Consider the following 15,736-nt stretch of genomic DNA (forward strand, 5'->3'; position numbering starts at 1 on the left):
CCACCACCCCAAGATCTCTTTCTTGGTCAGTCACTGCTAGCTCAGATCCCATTAGTTTATATGCAAAGTTAGGATTTTTTTCTCCAATGTGCATCACCTTACACTTGCTTACATTGAACTGCATTTGCCATTTTGATGCCCATTCTCCCAGTTTGGAGATCCTTTTGCAGTGCTTTGCAGTCCTTTTTTGTTTTAATCACCCTAAATAAATTGGTGTCATCAGCAAACTTGGCCACATTACTGGTCACTGTTAATTCCAGTTCATTTATGTACAAGTTGCAAACCTTTGGTCTGAGATAGAGATTCCTGTGGGACCCTACCATTTACATCCCTCCATTGGGAGGGACCACAGGACTGCCACTGATCTCAGTGTGCTCAAAAACAGGGACTGAGAACTCCCCATCAGAATATCCGACTATTTGTTTTTGGAAAGTTTCTATATAATTTTTAAACTGTAACCTCTGTTTAGTGAAGACCTGGAAAAGAAGGGCTAGGACAGCACATGAAAAAGTTTGGAAGACTTTTGTGGGTTTTAATTGAATTTGTAGCACCCTGTCTCCATAACCCAACTTGGGGAGACAATTTACTACTGGTTTGTTCTAATAAAATCAATATTCTCAGAACAGTACTAGCATGACAGTAGGACCAGTGAAGAAACTATTAAGAATAGCACGAATTCCTTCAAGGGAGAATCTAGAATCATTTTTCTATGGACTGGATACAAAAGGTGCCCTTCTATTCACAGAAGGAGTCTTTCCATTCAGGGAGGAGGGTTTTGCCAATTCCACCTTTCCCATGTAGCCCCCCGCCCCCTGCCACCACATCACACATTCTGGAGGTTCTCTAAACCATCCAGAGCAGATTTCCACTCTGGATCTCCATAAACCCTGTTCCAGGAGCAGAACTCCACACACAGAGCTCTGGATCCAGCCTGATGTTTATACACAACTCTAAATTTAGTGAGCCTCCTTATGATGAGGTACACTGACCAATATCCAGGACACAGAGGTACAGCCTGCCCCCTCACTACTTCTACCATCACCTTTTCTTTTACTTGCCTATTCTACCACATCAAAAAGTTTGTTGCAAAGATTCAACTGGGTAGCTCAAGAGGAAAAAAAACCAACAACCCAAGTTTTACAAACTTTAGTTGGATCCTGATGACTATCAGGAACATAAGAAAGTCTGTGTCTTACCTGAAACTCTACATAGCTGCTTTTACAATACAGAATTTAACTAGCGCTGTGTCTTACATCACATCTGAATACTGTTCTTCAGTAGTAATCCAATCTCAGTAATATTTACATTACCTTTTGTGTTTCAATGTGCTTTTCTAAGATCTCTTGCTTTTTCTTCCTCACATCTTGCTGAAGTCTTAGAGCCTCCTGGAAGCATAAAAACATGAACATCTCAATATCTTATAAAAACTAGAGTGCCTCCAACTATTCTTGCTGTTAAAATGGCTGTTGAGTAACATCGAGGTTAAAATTTTGACTCATTTACCCATGTGTTCGCCAATTTGGGGCATCCATCAATATGCATGGAGAATAAGCGAATACTGTGGAAAGAACAGATAACTGGGGCACAAGCACTCTGAATGGTATCTTTTCTTACCATCTTGGCACAGATGTATGAACTTGAACCAAGACACTATTTGCAGTATATGCAGTTACTTCATTTAACAGATAATATTTCTGGACCAGATACTTGTGCTATATCTGTTCCTCTGGATGCTGTGTAGATTCTATTACCACATTAAACAAAAACACAGTAATTTAGTACCATCTCCAAATTATCTGAAGAAAAATAGCCACTGGTTTGACAATTCAAAATGAACAAATAGAAAATAATTTAAGATATCTTCCAATGCTAGCCCTACATTTTAGATAGATTTCATTACTGTATCAATTTAGGCTGTATTGGACCCACAAGACTCTAGCAGAGGAAAGTAAAATATCTACAGTACAATGCTTCACTGTTGTGATGCAGCACCCTCCTGGCACAATAAGAGAAACTTAATTCTGTACTGTTTAAGCCAGGAGTCTGTAGAATATTTCCTCTGGTTTTGAATCTAGAGGTTATATAAATGTGATGATTAAACTGAACTTTCCGGTGGCTAAAAATTATCTTGAAATATTGGGAAGCTAATGTCACATCAAAAATATTGGCTTTCCAATTTATATGTATTAGCAGCCCAAGAGAAATTATTATTAAATGTAGCAAGAACACAATTAAATTTGGACTGCTTTCTTAGACTGTTCCAGTAAATAATTTTGAAATCCTTTTTCCCTTCCTTTGTTTAACTTCCCCTAACTGACTCTGAATAATGAATAGCAAACTGAGTTGTTTTATGTTAATAATATAAATCTTTGCTTATCATAGTTGTAACTGGATGCATTCATATATTTAAATTTTTAAAAAAATTATTAACAAGAAGATTTCTGTTTTGGAGCCAGGCTAGGTTAACACTGACAGTTCAGTTCTTCAATTTTGTAACTATAAAGTACATCTGAACCCCCCACCCCAAACTTTCAAAAGTATGAATGAGGGAAAAATATCACCATAACTTTCACAGACTTCTCTTATAAAACAACATAGAACACTGAACCACCAGCACCATCGTGACTCTTAAGGCCAGATAAGTCACATACCCTAAAGATATTTGGAAAAGGAGATAAGAACCCTTCAAAGCGAAATATTGTATTCTCATTTAAATCAGAGTACTACAAACTCACTTGCTTATAACTAAGTAGCAATTTTATCTGACAAAGATATGAAAAGCATACTAAGGAACTTATCCCCCATTCCCCCAGTGATGTTAACAATGAATAAACACAACAAGATATAATACAACAGACCAACAACAGTCTAGCAAATATAGGTTAATATGGATCACTGCCCTCTGACAAAGAGATCTGAGTATTTGGTCTCTGGGAGTAATCAAAGAAGTCTATTAGTACATTCATGAGTTTGATTGTTAAAAACAGACCTTTTCAAATGGAAGCCAATGTTGTTTACATCTAAATTGTATTCTAATAGAAACGTGATTAAATAAGAGGACCCTACCAAATTATTTTAACTGAATGCTATTTTATCTGATTATTCGTTTGCGGTTATAATGGCTAATTGCTTAAACAAATCTGATCTGAACAGCTATGAGAAATGAGATAAACATATCATGCTAACTTTCTACAGTGAATGTCTAAATTGGTAAATATATAAAGACTACATTTGTAAGGAATCAAACTAGTGTTTTGAAGGCAGATGTATACAATGTCCCCACACACATTTTTTTTTTTTTTTTAAGAACAGATCCACAGGTATTCGAAAGTACTAGATAATTTTAAGGACAAGGCATCAATGGGTAAAATCCACCACAAGTCCTACTTAGAGTAGACCCATTGAAATGAATGGGATTTAAGTTAGTCCTGACTCATTTAAGTCCTACTCATTTCAATGGTTCTGCTCTAAGTAGAACTTACATTGGATTTTACCCAATTTTTTTAGAGCTATATTGTGCATATTAGCCCTATCCTGCATCTTCTACACAAAGTTGGGCATAAATCTGAAGGGAAAGGTCTTTGCAAATGGATCCAAATAATCCATTACAAAAAGGGAAGTGCAAAGGTTCATATACAAGTCCAAATCAATATCCTTGGAGAGTAAACCAGATAGTTCAAGAGCTGCTATGGGTGAAGTACCAGATTCTCACACCTTAAATAATGTAGATGTACTGACAGTCTAGAATAGTTATAAAGACTCAGTTTGCACAATTTGTTAACCGTGGATTATTTGGGAGCGTGTTGGCTCCCGAATGCTTGCCCACTTCTGGTGCACTAAACAACCCAGGGATGCCATGTCCTTGGGTTGTTCTCTGTGACACGTGAACCCAGAAATCTGGGTTCTTGAGAGAAAAACAAGCTAGAGTTATAACCAAAGAACAAACCATGGGTAACAATTCTGGGCAGTTTCTCCCTCAACAACCCAGAGTTCCCGGTTCACACATCATGGAGAGCAACCCAGGGACAGGGTATCCCTGAGCTGTTGAGTGCACCAGAAGGGGATGCGAACCAGCATGCCAGCATACTCTCAAACAACCCATGGTTAACAAATCGGGTTGCTCCATCGTGCGAACCAAGTCAACGTAATTTTCCAAGTGTATTGATGAGCATTGTATTGTAAAATGTGAAGTACAGGAACACAGAAAGCTGCTTTATACTGAGTCAGACCGTTGGTCCATCTAGTCCAGTACCGACGACACTAAATGGCAGCAGCTCTCCAGGTTTAGAGACAGGAGATTTTCCTGTCTTACCTGGAGATACTAGGGATCAAACCTGGGTTCTTCTGCATGCAAAGCATGTGCTCTATCACTGAGCTACGGCCCTCCCTGAATGCAGAACAGTGTATGCAGAATAGCAAGTATTCTCTACTGCTAGCTATTACACATACAGATAAAACCAGCAGATATGTAGCACCAAGAGGAAAAGGAAAGAGGTCAACATAACCATTGTCAATATCAATCAAAACATGAAAGCTCATCTTTTGGAAAAAAAATATGAAACAATTTTATATCTCTGTCCAATTTTTAATATCAATTCTAGAACTGACAGATGCAGACAAAAATACTGAAAAATATGGAATATTCCCACCATCAATTTCTTAGAATTAAAGAAGCTCAATTCTTAGGAAGTATCTCCTATATTTGTATACAATTAAATGTAACCCAGTGCAAACCTAATGTAAGCTGGAATTATGTAATATGCAACACTGATCTTTTTCTTTTCTTGTATCTCTATATTTTTCTACAGTAGCCCCAATGAAAGGATCAACATGGAGCCTACATTGGTTGTAATCTGGCCACAGAACATTAGTTATTGGGCAGATTAGAAATGTACTAAATAAATAAATAAATTAGATGTAGTCAGCAAAAATGGGAACATGTTGCCCATTTGATTCTGGCTGTAGGGATGAAGGAGATCAAGATCTATGACAGTTTTATTGTGCCGCGATTGCAAAAGCTCACCACAATAACAAGATACTAGACATGAGAATAAACCACAGAGGCTGCATCTCCTGTTTCTTACTAGCTACATTCCTCATCTGAAATTCTCATCACCTGCTCAAACACTAAAAGAAATGGTCCTGCTCTTAGCAAACTTCAAGAACGAGTCTCTTTCCTCTAACTATACCCTGATAAACCATGTTTCTTTGGATAAAAAAATCTAACATTTCTAACTTCTTATACGAATATAAGATTACACAGCACCATCACTTAATCATATTTACTAAAGACAGTTCAGAAGAATACCATGAAGAATGCAATCGGTTCACCACAAATCTGTTGTAAAACTAACAAAGAACCTTAACAGAAAATGTTGGTATAACAGTGTTTCATCCTCACCCAAATCAAGTAGACATGGAAATATTATCATCTCTAAGGATAATATGGAAATGCAAAAAACTTTTAAAAAGCAAGAGTTCAAGGCTGAGAATCTTTCCTAGGAAAAGGATGAAAAGTTCAGGAATTTTTGTAACTTTAGAAGAGGGAGATAAATAAAGGAGGAAGGGGATAAGGTCAAATATATAAAACAAAGAAGCGTATTAATAGAAATCAGAAAAAAAAACCCACCATGTCATGAAAAAAGCAGAGACCATCAAAAACCTACACAGCAGCTAAAGCAGCACTAAATATGTACTACTGCGACATGACACAAAGGAAGTTTGCTAAGTTCTGCCCTGAGATGTTTAGAGAAATAAAGCAATATTAAACTGCATCTTGAGTGCACAACTATTTTAAATGGTTGTATTTCTTGGTGGTAATTGGCACTGAAAGGAACTTCATGCGTTTAAAGTATACAGTCTTTGTATATTATTAGAGGGTACCCTCTGTGGTCTCCTGACTGTAGAAATGCAGGGTACAGTATTTCAGAAGGCCAGATATGTAAAAAAAAGTTGCGGCCATGGATTATAACTACTTGATATTGGAAGTGAGGCAAGTCTGAGGCCTTAATCATAGTGACACGATAGTAGAACTTCCCCCTCCCTCCTCCTCTCCTTCTGCACATAACTCCCAACCATCCACTTTGCTTCATAATACTTGTGCAGCATTAAATTCTCACCAGTGTTTTCACTAAACCACTTCTAACCATAATTGCAAAGTGTGATTTGAAGATAAATATACTTAGCAAAAACAGCTGGCTCCAAAAATCAAAGGGAAGAGAATTTGTATACAAGATGGGAAAAGGCAGAAGAGAGAAACCTGCAAGTGCTCCTGTCTCCCAATCATGGCAAGAAACATTATGCTGTATCAAGAAATGCATCCTTCACCCAAAACCACAACCGTGAATACAATTCTATGTGAATCATAGAAAAACAGATGAACAAAGTACTATCCAACAAGTCTTCAGCCTGGGCCATATAACCTAGAAGACAGAAGAATTATTCCAATAGTACATAAGTAAAAACCTGCGCTCTCTGATACAGTGAGAAAATTACTTCTCCTCCTAAATGTATCCATGAAATCAGTTTCAGGTTTAGTCTGTGCTGCAAATGCACATCAATAAAACATCTCAAATTGCAGCTGGTGAAATGATTTTTAAAACTAAACACAAGAGATTCCAGAGAACTCAAGGTAAGTGGCTTTTGGGAATTTAAGCAGTTATAACAAATATATACTAGATGTTGCAATTTTCTAACTCAACTATTGCTGTTTTATAAAAGAAGCATAGTTAAATTTACCTGTTTTTTCTTCTGTGCTTCACTAGAATCTAGCACGGAAGTGTTAACAACAGGCAACGTTTTCTGAGCTGCCTTCAAAGCAGCTGGATTATACACTGTTTTTGTCAAGCCAGTAGAAGTAGACAACACCTATAGAAGGAAACCATTTTATTTTATGCTGTGATTGTGAGGACAGCAATAATGTAAAAATCTGAAGTAAAAGAGTCAAGATGACAAGTTAAACGGAAATGTATACTGACTCTAAAGTCAGTCTTCCAAAACATTTTACATACACTATAACTAAGAAATGGGAACCTGAATTTATTAACATGAGTCTGTGTCAACATGCAGGTTGTAGATGATCTTTATGCCAGTGAATAAGGTCAGACTATACAACATCACCTGCCAGCTACAGAGATTTGGATCTTCCATTCCCTCACTTATCTTCGTATGAATATTTTAAGTACTGGCAAATGGCATCATTTAGAAAGCCACAGAGCTTTTTAGCTGAAGTGTTTCTAACCATCTAGACCAGGGATGGGCAACCTTTTTGGCCCCAAGAGCCATGTGTAATGCTAAGTAGTGGGTTGGGGGCCATGTGCATGTACACATACGCATGCACACACTCTCCCCATCTGCCACCCTCCACATTTCAGTATGCAGGGACGGAGAGCTTTAAACCTCCATCCCTGCGTACTGAGATCAGGGCATGGGATCATGAGGGGTGGTGGTGGTGGTGTTTAAAGCCTCCACGTCACCCCCAGCGATTCTAATCCAGATCTTGGGGGGGGGGGAGCTTAAAGTCCCCTCCCCCAAGCAATTTCTGCAAGGAGAACACTGGGAGGGGTGCAATCTATCATCCCTGCCCCAGTTGATGGCTGATCAGCTGGGGGAGGCCAGGAAAATGTGGGCGGGCCATCCCAGGCTGCAGAGAGAGCACGCAATTCCCCAGCTAAGGTAATGCCACTACTGTATGCCTAGAAGGCACCACGTATCTACAATACGGAATATGCTTGGTCAAAAAACAACAAAAAGAGATAGCTTAAACCAGAAAGCCAAGCCACATGCAGCATGGGAAAGTAAAAATTCTACAAAGTCACCTGGAAAACTGACATAGGGACAGGTTACTTTCTAACCTGAACATGTTGTTCAGTTTAAGCTAAGTGTACAAACAAGACACTTAACAAGTACTCTTTTGCCTAAACCTCTTTAGGTAATCATAGCAGTTTAGCCAATGGAGACCTCTTCTTTTCCAACTATTTACTGTAAGGCTAGAAAGTTTTTCATGGATAAACACAAGCTCCCCAGAGATTAATGTTTCTCTCAGAAAGCAAGCTCCAAGTAGAGAAAAGCTTAAAAACATTACCTCCTGCACCCCCAATCACTAGCCTCTAAGTGCCCCCCTCCCCCACAATGGCCCTCACTCAAGGCTTAGAGCGGTCAAGTGGAAGTTTTATTCTTCCCCCTTTAAATGGAAGATTTCTCCATTCCACATTGCAAACTGTTTTTAAACTTTTCTGTTTCAAGAGTGAAACTTTGCTAGACAGAGGACTGCTGTCGGAGAAATATAGTATAAGAGGCTAAATTAAAAAGAAGTGTCTTCACACTCTTTCTAGAAGCCAAGAGAGTGGGATCCAATCATAGTTCTTGAGGGAGCACAGTCTACGGTTTCGGAGCAACCGTAGACAACAGGATAAAGCCCTTTCATGCTTGCCTGACAAATGGGCTTCTGCAGGTAAAGTTTTCTAGCAACTTGGAGCCGCTATAAAGCACAGCAGTTGCCATGCAGGTTGAAATGGGACCGAAAATGCATGGGAAGGATGGTACATGATGATATAGCATTTCTCACAAGGACACTATAGAAAAAAAGAAGGCTGGCCCTATGGGTACATAACAGCAGCCATCCTTTTCCCCAGGACAATGTCCCTATGAGGAATGGTATGTTATCACGTCTGAGCTGTTGAGAAAAAAACTATTAAAATATTATTTTAAAGGCAGCCCTTGGTTCACCTCATAGGATCTGACAGTGGTGTGGATTCTTGAGACCATGTTTCAAACTACAAATCACTTAGGTAGCTGCAGATCAGGTGAGTTCGCTCTGGCATGTGGACCCCTGAATTCCTCAAGCTTCCCTACTGTGGGCTACTCTGATGTGCAACATATACTGAGAAGCCAAAGGTGCTGGCTACTGTTTTTACATACCTGGCACAGAATCAACAGATAAACAGCTTTAACTCAAAATCAGCTGAAAATCAGCAGTTTGACTTTAAAGAGCACTATCCATCTATTTCACAAGCCTAGCACGGTCCTTGCTCCCCACCTCCCCTCAACAGCAAAGGAAAAAACAGTTAACCCTTGCCTCACACTAAGCTGCATATGAAAGGATCCATAATTCAAAAACCAGTTGTATCTGGTAGTTTGCGCCATCACATATGGAAGTATAAAAAAGCAAGCCAAATGGTTTTATATGTGAGCTGATATACTGAAGCTGTGAGTTGAGAGGAGTGTTTTTGTAGTTTGTTAAGGTACCCCTTAACAGCCACAAGAAATGCATCCTAGGCTATCAAAAGCTATTTTGAGTATTCACAAACATTTAAGGCCTCAATTAAAGACCTCCGTTAAAATTCCCCCACCCTTTTTGCTACACTTATTCTAATGGATATGAATGTGGACACTTTTATCCTACCCAAAATGACCCTAAAACACTTCACTCATATTGATTCAATAAGCCAAAGAACCTAAGCCCACAATCAAAGTTCTGCAATAGATGAATTAGCAGTTTAAGATACAGTACCCACTGTAATCAGTTTCTATCTCCACTTTCTATCAGGTAGTTTCATGAGGCAGAACAAAATAATTCTAGATGGGACTGGATGCAGTCACATATCTAAGGGGGCCATGAAAGAAGCACTGGAGCAACACCAGAAGCAAAATGCAGAGTAATTGACCCCTTGCCAAGAGCATTCATGGTTTTCTGGAACAAAGCAGCACACCTCAGCCGGTCCAACTATCACTGAGTATCCTAGACCTCCAAAGGGGCAAAATCTCAGTAAGGAATGCTTATCACCACCACCACTACCATCACAAAACAGGCCATTTGTCAATTTATCATAATTCTGCCAGTTCACAGGCCCTACTCCACCCAAGCTCAAGCTAGCCTTGCTAACAACTCTGTCACACAAATGCCTGCCCTAATGGCCACAATTTAGGTTTCCTGAAGATGCCTGCTCAAACACAGCAGACTTTAACTTTATCAACTGCATTTTAGTTGTTCAATTCATTTATTACCAATTTTAAAACAGCATGCAGCCATTTTGCATCTACAACATGTAAAAAGTGTGCTTATGACTCTGCAGCGACACAACAGCTCACTGAGCAAGCACTATTATTTTCCTACCTTTTCTGTAGTCGGAATAGGTGGTTTAGGTACAAACCCCAATCTGTCCTTCACAGATAGCTTTGTTACATTCTAGGAAAAACAGGAGAACTTCTTTAAGTGTTTGTACGAATGTATTTTTAAACCAGGCACAGCCATTTTTCACATTAAAAGGAACCGATGCAAAGCCAGTCTTTCTGAAGTATTTGCATTTTTAGATGTTCTGTAAGTACAATACAGTTAGGATGACTAAAATGCTACAGAGGAGGACAATTGCCCTGATTGGTCGGCAGAGCGGAGGGATGGGACTCGCACAGCCTCCTGCAGTTTGCGAAAATTAGAGGCAGCATGTGCAGGATAGGACTGCAAGAAGCCCCAGTTTAGCTGTTATTGCGATGGTCAGGAAGTTGTTCCCTTGCTGGGTGTGGGAGGTTTCAGGAGGTCCCCTGCTGGCATGACAAATGCCCATCGTAGCAGCAAGGAGGTCAAGATAGAGAATAGTCATTACATCACCGTGGTAACACACCTTTCTGCATTATCAGCAAGAGCTGGGTGTCTTGCAGGATCTTGAGGGGAGGCAGACATACGAAGAGTTTGCTTTAAAATAATTGTTAACAGCAGGCCAAGGAAGAGAAGCCCCACAACTTGCAAAAGGGCTGGAGGGAGCCCAGGATGGAGAAGAATGCAGCAGGATACTGATGAACTCCCACCCTTCTGACAGAGGCCATACCGCTTCTGCACTTAGGTTCAAGCTCTGTGCCACCCATGCCCAACATGCAGTGGCTGTCTTTGGGATGAAAATAGGCTGCGGACAAGTTTAAACCATACAATCATATGATTTGGCAACAAGGGAGAAGAAACTGCCAGCCCCATCTGCTAAGTAGAAAAGAGAAGGAAAATGGCATAAAACAGAGGTCAATGCAGGCTGTTGACTACTGCACACAGAAGAATGTCTTATCTTTTCCCAGTTAGATGATGGCTTGGAGTATAACATGTCCCCAAGGTATCTTAAGGAAGCCACCCATTTAAAGTACACAAATGTCCCAAACTCTCTTACCCCATCTAGGCCCAAGGCCTTGCCCAATGTAAAAGTGCCAGTTGTGACAAAGAGCACACAAGATCGCTAATGTTCCAACCCTCTCCTCTCACCTGTCCCTGGAAGGTGGCTATAAGGATGGGGAAAGGTTAAGACCCTATGGTCAATCAGGATCTTGACATAATTTCCTACCCTTGCCAAGCAACAAAAAACCTAGTCTAAAGTGATCCAGCACTACATAACAGACAAGAACACAGGACAGTCAACCCATGGGGGAAGGTACATCTGAATATTCAATTTACTGTGCTACTGCACACAATACTTCAAAAATTTCAACTCTAGAAAAACATCTCAGTCCAAAACACTTTTCCATTAGATGCATTTAATGTATACAAATAGTTTAAGGCAACCTTGCAATTTACTTTGCAAGTCACACCAGTCACTTATTTAAATATGGTGGCTCCTCTCCATCAACAACAGGGGCGCAGAACCTCAGGCCCAGGGTCCCCATCCGGCCCTCTCGGGTTTCCTAGATGGCCCCATCGCCTTCCCCTAACCCCACTCCCTTTCCCTGAGCCACCAACTGTTTTGTGATTTCCTGGCATTTGTGCAGTTTTTTCCCATTCTAAAAAGGTTTAAATGTCTCTCCCAAGGCTCAGTTACTGACAGTAAGAACTTTAAAGCTAAAGTATGCTGGTATTTTTGGCCCAACCCTTTCCCCCTGTCCACCACTGGAATGTGGCCCCCAAAATGGAATTCAACCTTTGGGCTGAAAGAGGTTAAGCACCCTGATCTATAATGTAAGATAGGCTCAAGGGCTTGTACGTACAAAATGACCAGCTGTAAGAAGCAATTACTCTCCTTTCCAGCTACCAACAGCCACAAACCACGTCAAATTACTTTTAAAACTGCCACCCTTTCTTAGGCAACCCAGAAAGGGAAGAGGGTTGTGGATCCCCCAAGATACTTTTCCAGAAGTCCTTAATTCCTTACAAGTAAGTGCTGGAGCAATTAAAAGCCCATAGCATGAAGAAGCAGCCTTTGGAATAATGTACAGTAAGCAACCTGGTGCCCTGAAGATATTTTGGACTACAACTCCCATAATTCCATCAGACCATTGGCCATGCTGGCTGGGGCTGATAGGAATTGTAGTTTGAAACATCTGGAGGGCACCAGCTTGCCTATCGCTGAGGTTGATTATCTTAAACCATTAGAGCTGCTTTATTCAGAAGGAAAAGTGCACAGGGACAGTAAGAAAGAAAACAAACTTTAGCTTACCAAAACATACCTTATTCAAACATACCTTATCCTAGGCAGGCAAACAAAGAATTTCATGTTTTAGTTGAGAGCTCCAAAAGCAGGTCTCAGAGAAGGAATTGTTACACTCTCCCATGTGTTTATATGCAGTGGTGGTGGTGGCGGCGGGGCGGGGGAGAGAGAAAGGGAGGAAGATGCAGGGGATAGGCAGAGGACTGATCTTACCCACTATATTCGCTCCAGCAAGGCACAATGTGTGCAGAAGCAAAGGTGGGCATTCTAATTCCCGCCTGCAGCAGGTGGCTCCCCCACAAACAAGAGGGAACAGACTACTTAACAGGTCAATTGTGCTTAGATGGGCACCATAAACATCCTCCAAGGGGTTGGGGCAAGAGGTAACAGGTGCCTAGGGTTGGGGGAAGAACCAACATGACAACAGAGCAAGAGTGTATTTATCAGTGCTTAACTGCCCCCAGGAAATAGGAATACAAGAAGTGTTTACAACCACAGCCTTGGGGTTTCAGAAAGGTGGCTAATCAATTTACTTTGTGCATCTATGGAGTTCTGGGCAGGGCATGCACAATTTTAATGCTGTCTGAAGAACTTTGCAGAAAATTTTCAGGACTCAATGTTAAAACTAGTTTATACTAGTTTATAATGTTAAAGTTTAGTTTATACAATATTTTCTCCACACTGTGCTCTTTGGCCTTTTTATATGAAGAGCAAATGACAATGTCATCTTATGACAATGTTGGAACCAGGCATTATGGAAAGTATGCAGCTGCTACTGAAAACAGCCATACCTCCTCCTCAATTTCCCCAAGAATATCCACTAACTCAAGATGTGTGACACAATGACATGCTACACAGAATTCCCTTAAAAACAAATTAAAACTTGAAGATTTGTTAACTTCTAATTTTAAGCATACAGTTTTTCCTTGAGAAATAACTGACATTTTGCAATATTGGTAAAACATACATTTTGTACCAAGGGTTTCAACATCACCTAACTAGTATAACCTAAAGAAAGATCTTTCATCTTTGTCCAAATTAGCATATTAATAAGTTAATATTTGAGCATTAAAAACACTCTAGTTCTCCCAAGACATTGTTTTATTAAGTAAGCTGTCTGCCTAGCACTGTGAAAGGAAGATTTTTACTCACCTGTAATCTCGTCCCACAAATTCAAACACACCTTTTATGAAATATTTTTGTTAAATTTAAGTTTGGTTTACAGATTAATAAAACAATTTTATTTTGAGAAATAAATATTATAGCCACCTGAACAGCTTCTGTGCTGGCACTCTGAGCTTCAGCAGGCTCAATGTTACTGGCAGGTACTGGACCTAATCGCTCCTTGACCGACTGCTTCACAACAGGTAAAATGGGTTGCTGGGCTAAGGGCTGTATTACCTTAAAAAGAAAATCAAATCTTCATAGTAGTACATGAATATTTTGACCCAAAGACCAAGTAATTGCTAGACATTTAAGTATTCCCATTTTTACAATGCTCTGTAAACTTATGAGTATTTACTTGATAGCTAAATATATTTAGCAAAGGATCAAATATTTTAGCATGAGCATTTATGCTGTCAGGGCCAGGAATATTGGAACAAGGATAACTGTTTTGGCAGCTGGCCTCTGTACACCACCACACTGAAGTTGAAAGGAAACACACCCAGATGGGAATGAAGTCAGGACTTTCAGCTGTAATTCAAGGGGTGTGACAAAAGTGGGGCACTACCCATTCAGGAAGTACAGCCAGTGGCAGACACACACACCCATCGTTGGTGGCTCATAAATAATGGAACGAATGGCTAACAAGCAGCTGCATGGCCAGGTGTGGTCTGTTTCCTGGGTGCCCCATGACCAATCAAGCAGATAAAAGGCCTGGAGGTGGTTCTGAGTGTTACATTTGCATTTGGTAGCTGTTCACTGGAACTCCCAACATGAGGTCCAAAGAGGTGTTCACGCGAGTGCAGGAGGCCATCATTAGGCTGAGGAAACAAAATAAACCCATCAGAGAGATAGCAAAAACAGTGGGAGCGGCCAACACAACAGTTTAGAACATCCTGAAAAAGAAGGAATTAACTGGCAAGCTCAGCAGCAGCAAAAGGCCTGGAAGACCACGGAAGACAACTAAAGTGGATGACTGCAGAATGCTGCTCATGGTAAAGAGGAACCTTTCACAATATCTAGCCAGGTCATGAACGCTCTTGAGGAGGTAGGCACGTCATTGTCAACATCTACAGTCAAGAGACAGCTTTATGAATGTAAATACAGAGGCTTCACAACAAGGTGCAAACCACTGGTAACGTTCAAGAACAGACAGGCCAGATTAGCCTTTGCCAGCAAATACCTACAAAAGCCTGCCCAGTTCTGGAATAAGATTCTTTGGACTGATGAAACCAAGATTAACTTGTACCAGAATGATGGGAAAAGTATGGAGAAGGAAAGGAACAGCTCATGATCCAAAGCATTCCACAGCATCTGTCAAACATGGTGGAGGCAGTGTTATGGCATGGGCATGTATGGCTGCCAATGGAACCGGGTCACTGGTGTTTATTCATGACCTGACTGCTGGTAGAAGCAGCAGGATGACTTCTGAAGTGTATAGGGCTAGACTTTCTGCTCAGATTCAGACGAATGCTGCCAAACTGATAGGATGCCGCTTCATACTGCAGATGGATAATGACCCAAAACATACAGCAAAAGCTACCCAAGAGTTTCTCAAGGCAAAGAAGTGGGATGTTCTTCAATGGCCAAGTTAGTTACCTGATCTCAACCCAATAGAGCATGCTTTTCACTTCCTGAAGACAAGACTGAAGGCAGAAAGACCCACAAACAAGCAGCAGCTGAAGGCAGCTGCAGTAAAGACCTGGCAAAGCATCTCAAGGGAGGAAACTCAGCATTGGGTCATGTCCATGAGTTCCAGACTTCAGGCAGTCATTGACTGCAAAGGATTTTTCATCCTGGTATTAAAGGTGATCCTTAAGTTTGAAATGATGTTGGTTTGTTCCATTACTTATGAGCCACCAACGATGGGGGGGGGGGGGGGAGTGTATGCCACTGGCTGTACTTCCTGAATGGTTAGTGCCCCACTTTTGTCAAACCTGTAAAGGGGCATGGCTGGGGGCATTCCGGGGCAGGGAGAGCGTAACTGCCTGTACGACACATCCTATGTATCATACAGCAGCCTCCTTCCCTGCTCTGTCCTCCTGCAACTACACAGCCGCAATTGGCTGTCTAGCCAAAAATGCAGGGCAGGAGAAGCACGGAGGAAACGATCCCCTCTGTGCTTCTCCTGCCCTGCTTTGGATAGGCGGTCACCTCCAAGTTCGGAGGCGGCC

General features: G+C 40.8%; 1 protein-coding gene across 7 annotated transcripts in view; it reads right to left on the reverse strand.

Annotated features, from left to right (window-relative positions):
- Positions 1–15,736, reverse strand: part of RBM26 (RNA binding motif protein 26) — an 82,455-nt gene that overhangs the window by 31,839 nt on the left and 34,880 nt on the right. For 2 of the 7 annotated variants that reach the window (XM_084844719.1, XM_084844718.1), the window contains exons 13-17: positions 14,300–14,383; positions 13,668–13,799; positions 10,115–10,186; positions 6,739–6,867; positions 1,311–1,385 (exon numbers count right to left, since the gene is read on the reverse strand). In XM_084844719.1, the coding sequence (XP_084700845.1) occupies positions 1,311–1,385; positions 6,739–6,867; positions 10,115–10,186; positions 13,668–13,799; positions 14,300–14,383 (492 nt within the window). The remainder of the gene's footprint in view (positions 1–1,310; positions 1,386–6,738; positions 6,868–10,114; positions 10,187–13,667; positions 13,800–14,299; positions 14,384–15,736) is intronic. The other 5 variants (XM_084844721.1, XM_084844720.1, XM_084844725.1 and 2 more) reach the window with 3 other exon arrangements.

The sequence above is a fragment of the Heloderma suspectum genome, chromosome 3 (genome assembly GCF_057233095.1).
Source record: "Heloderma suspectum isolate Gila_16-S chromosome 3, 16-S_ref, whole genome shotgun sequence".
In the NCBI taxonomy this organism is placed as follows: Eukaryota; Metazoa; Chordata; class Lepidosauria; order Squamata; family Helodermatidae; genus Heloderma; species Heloderma suspectum.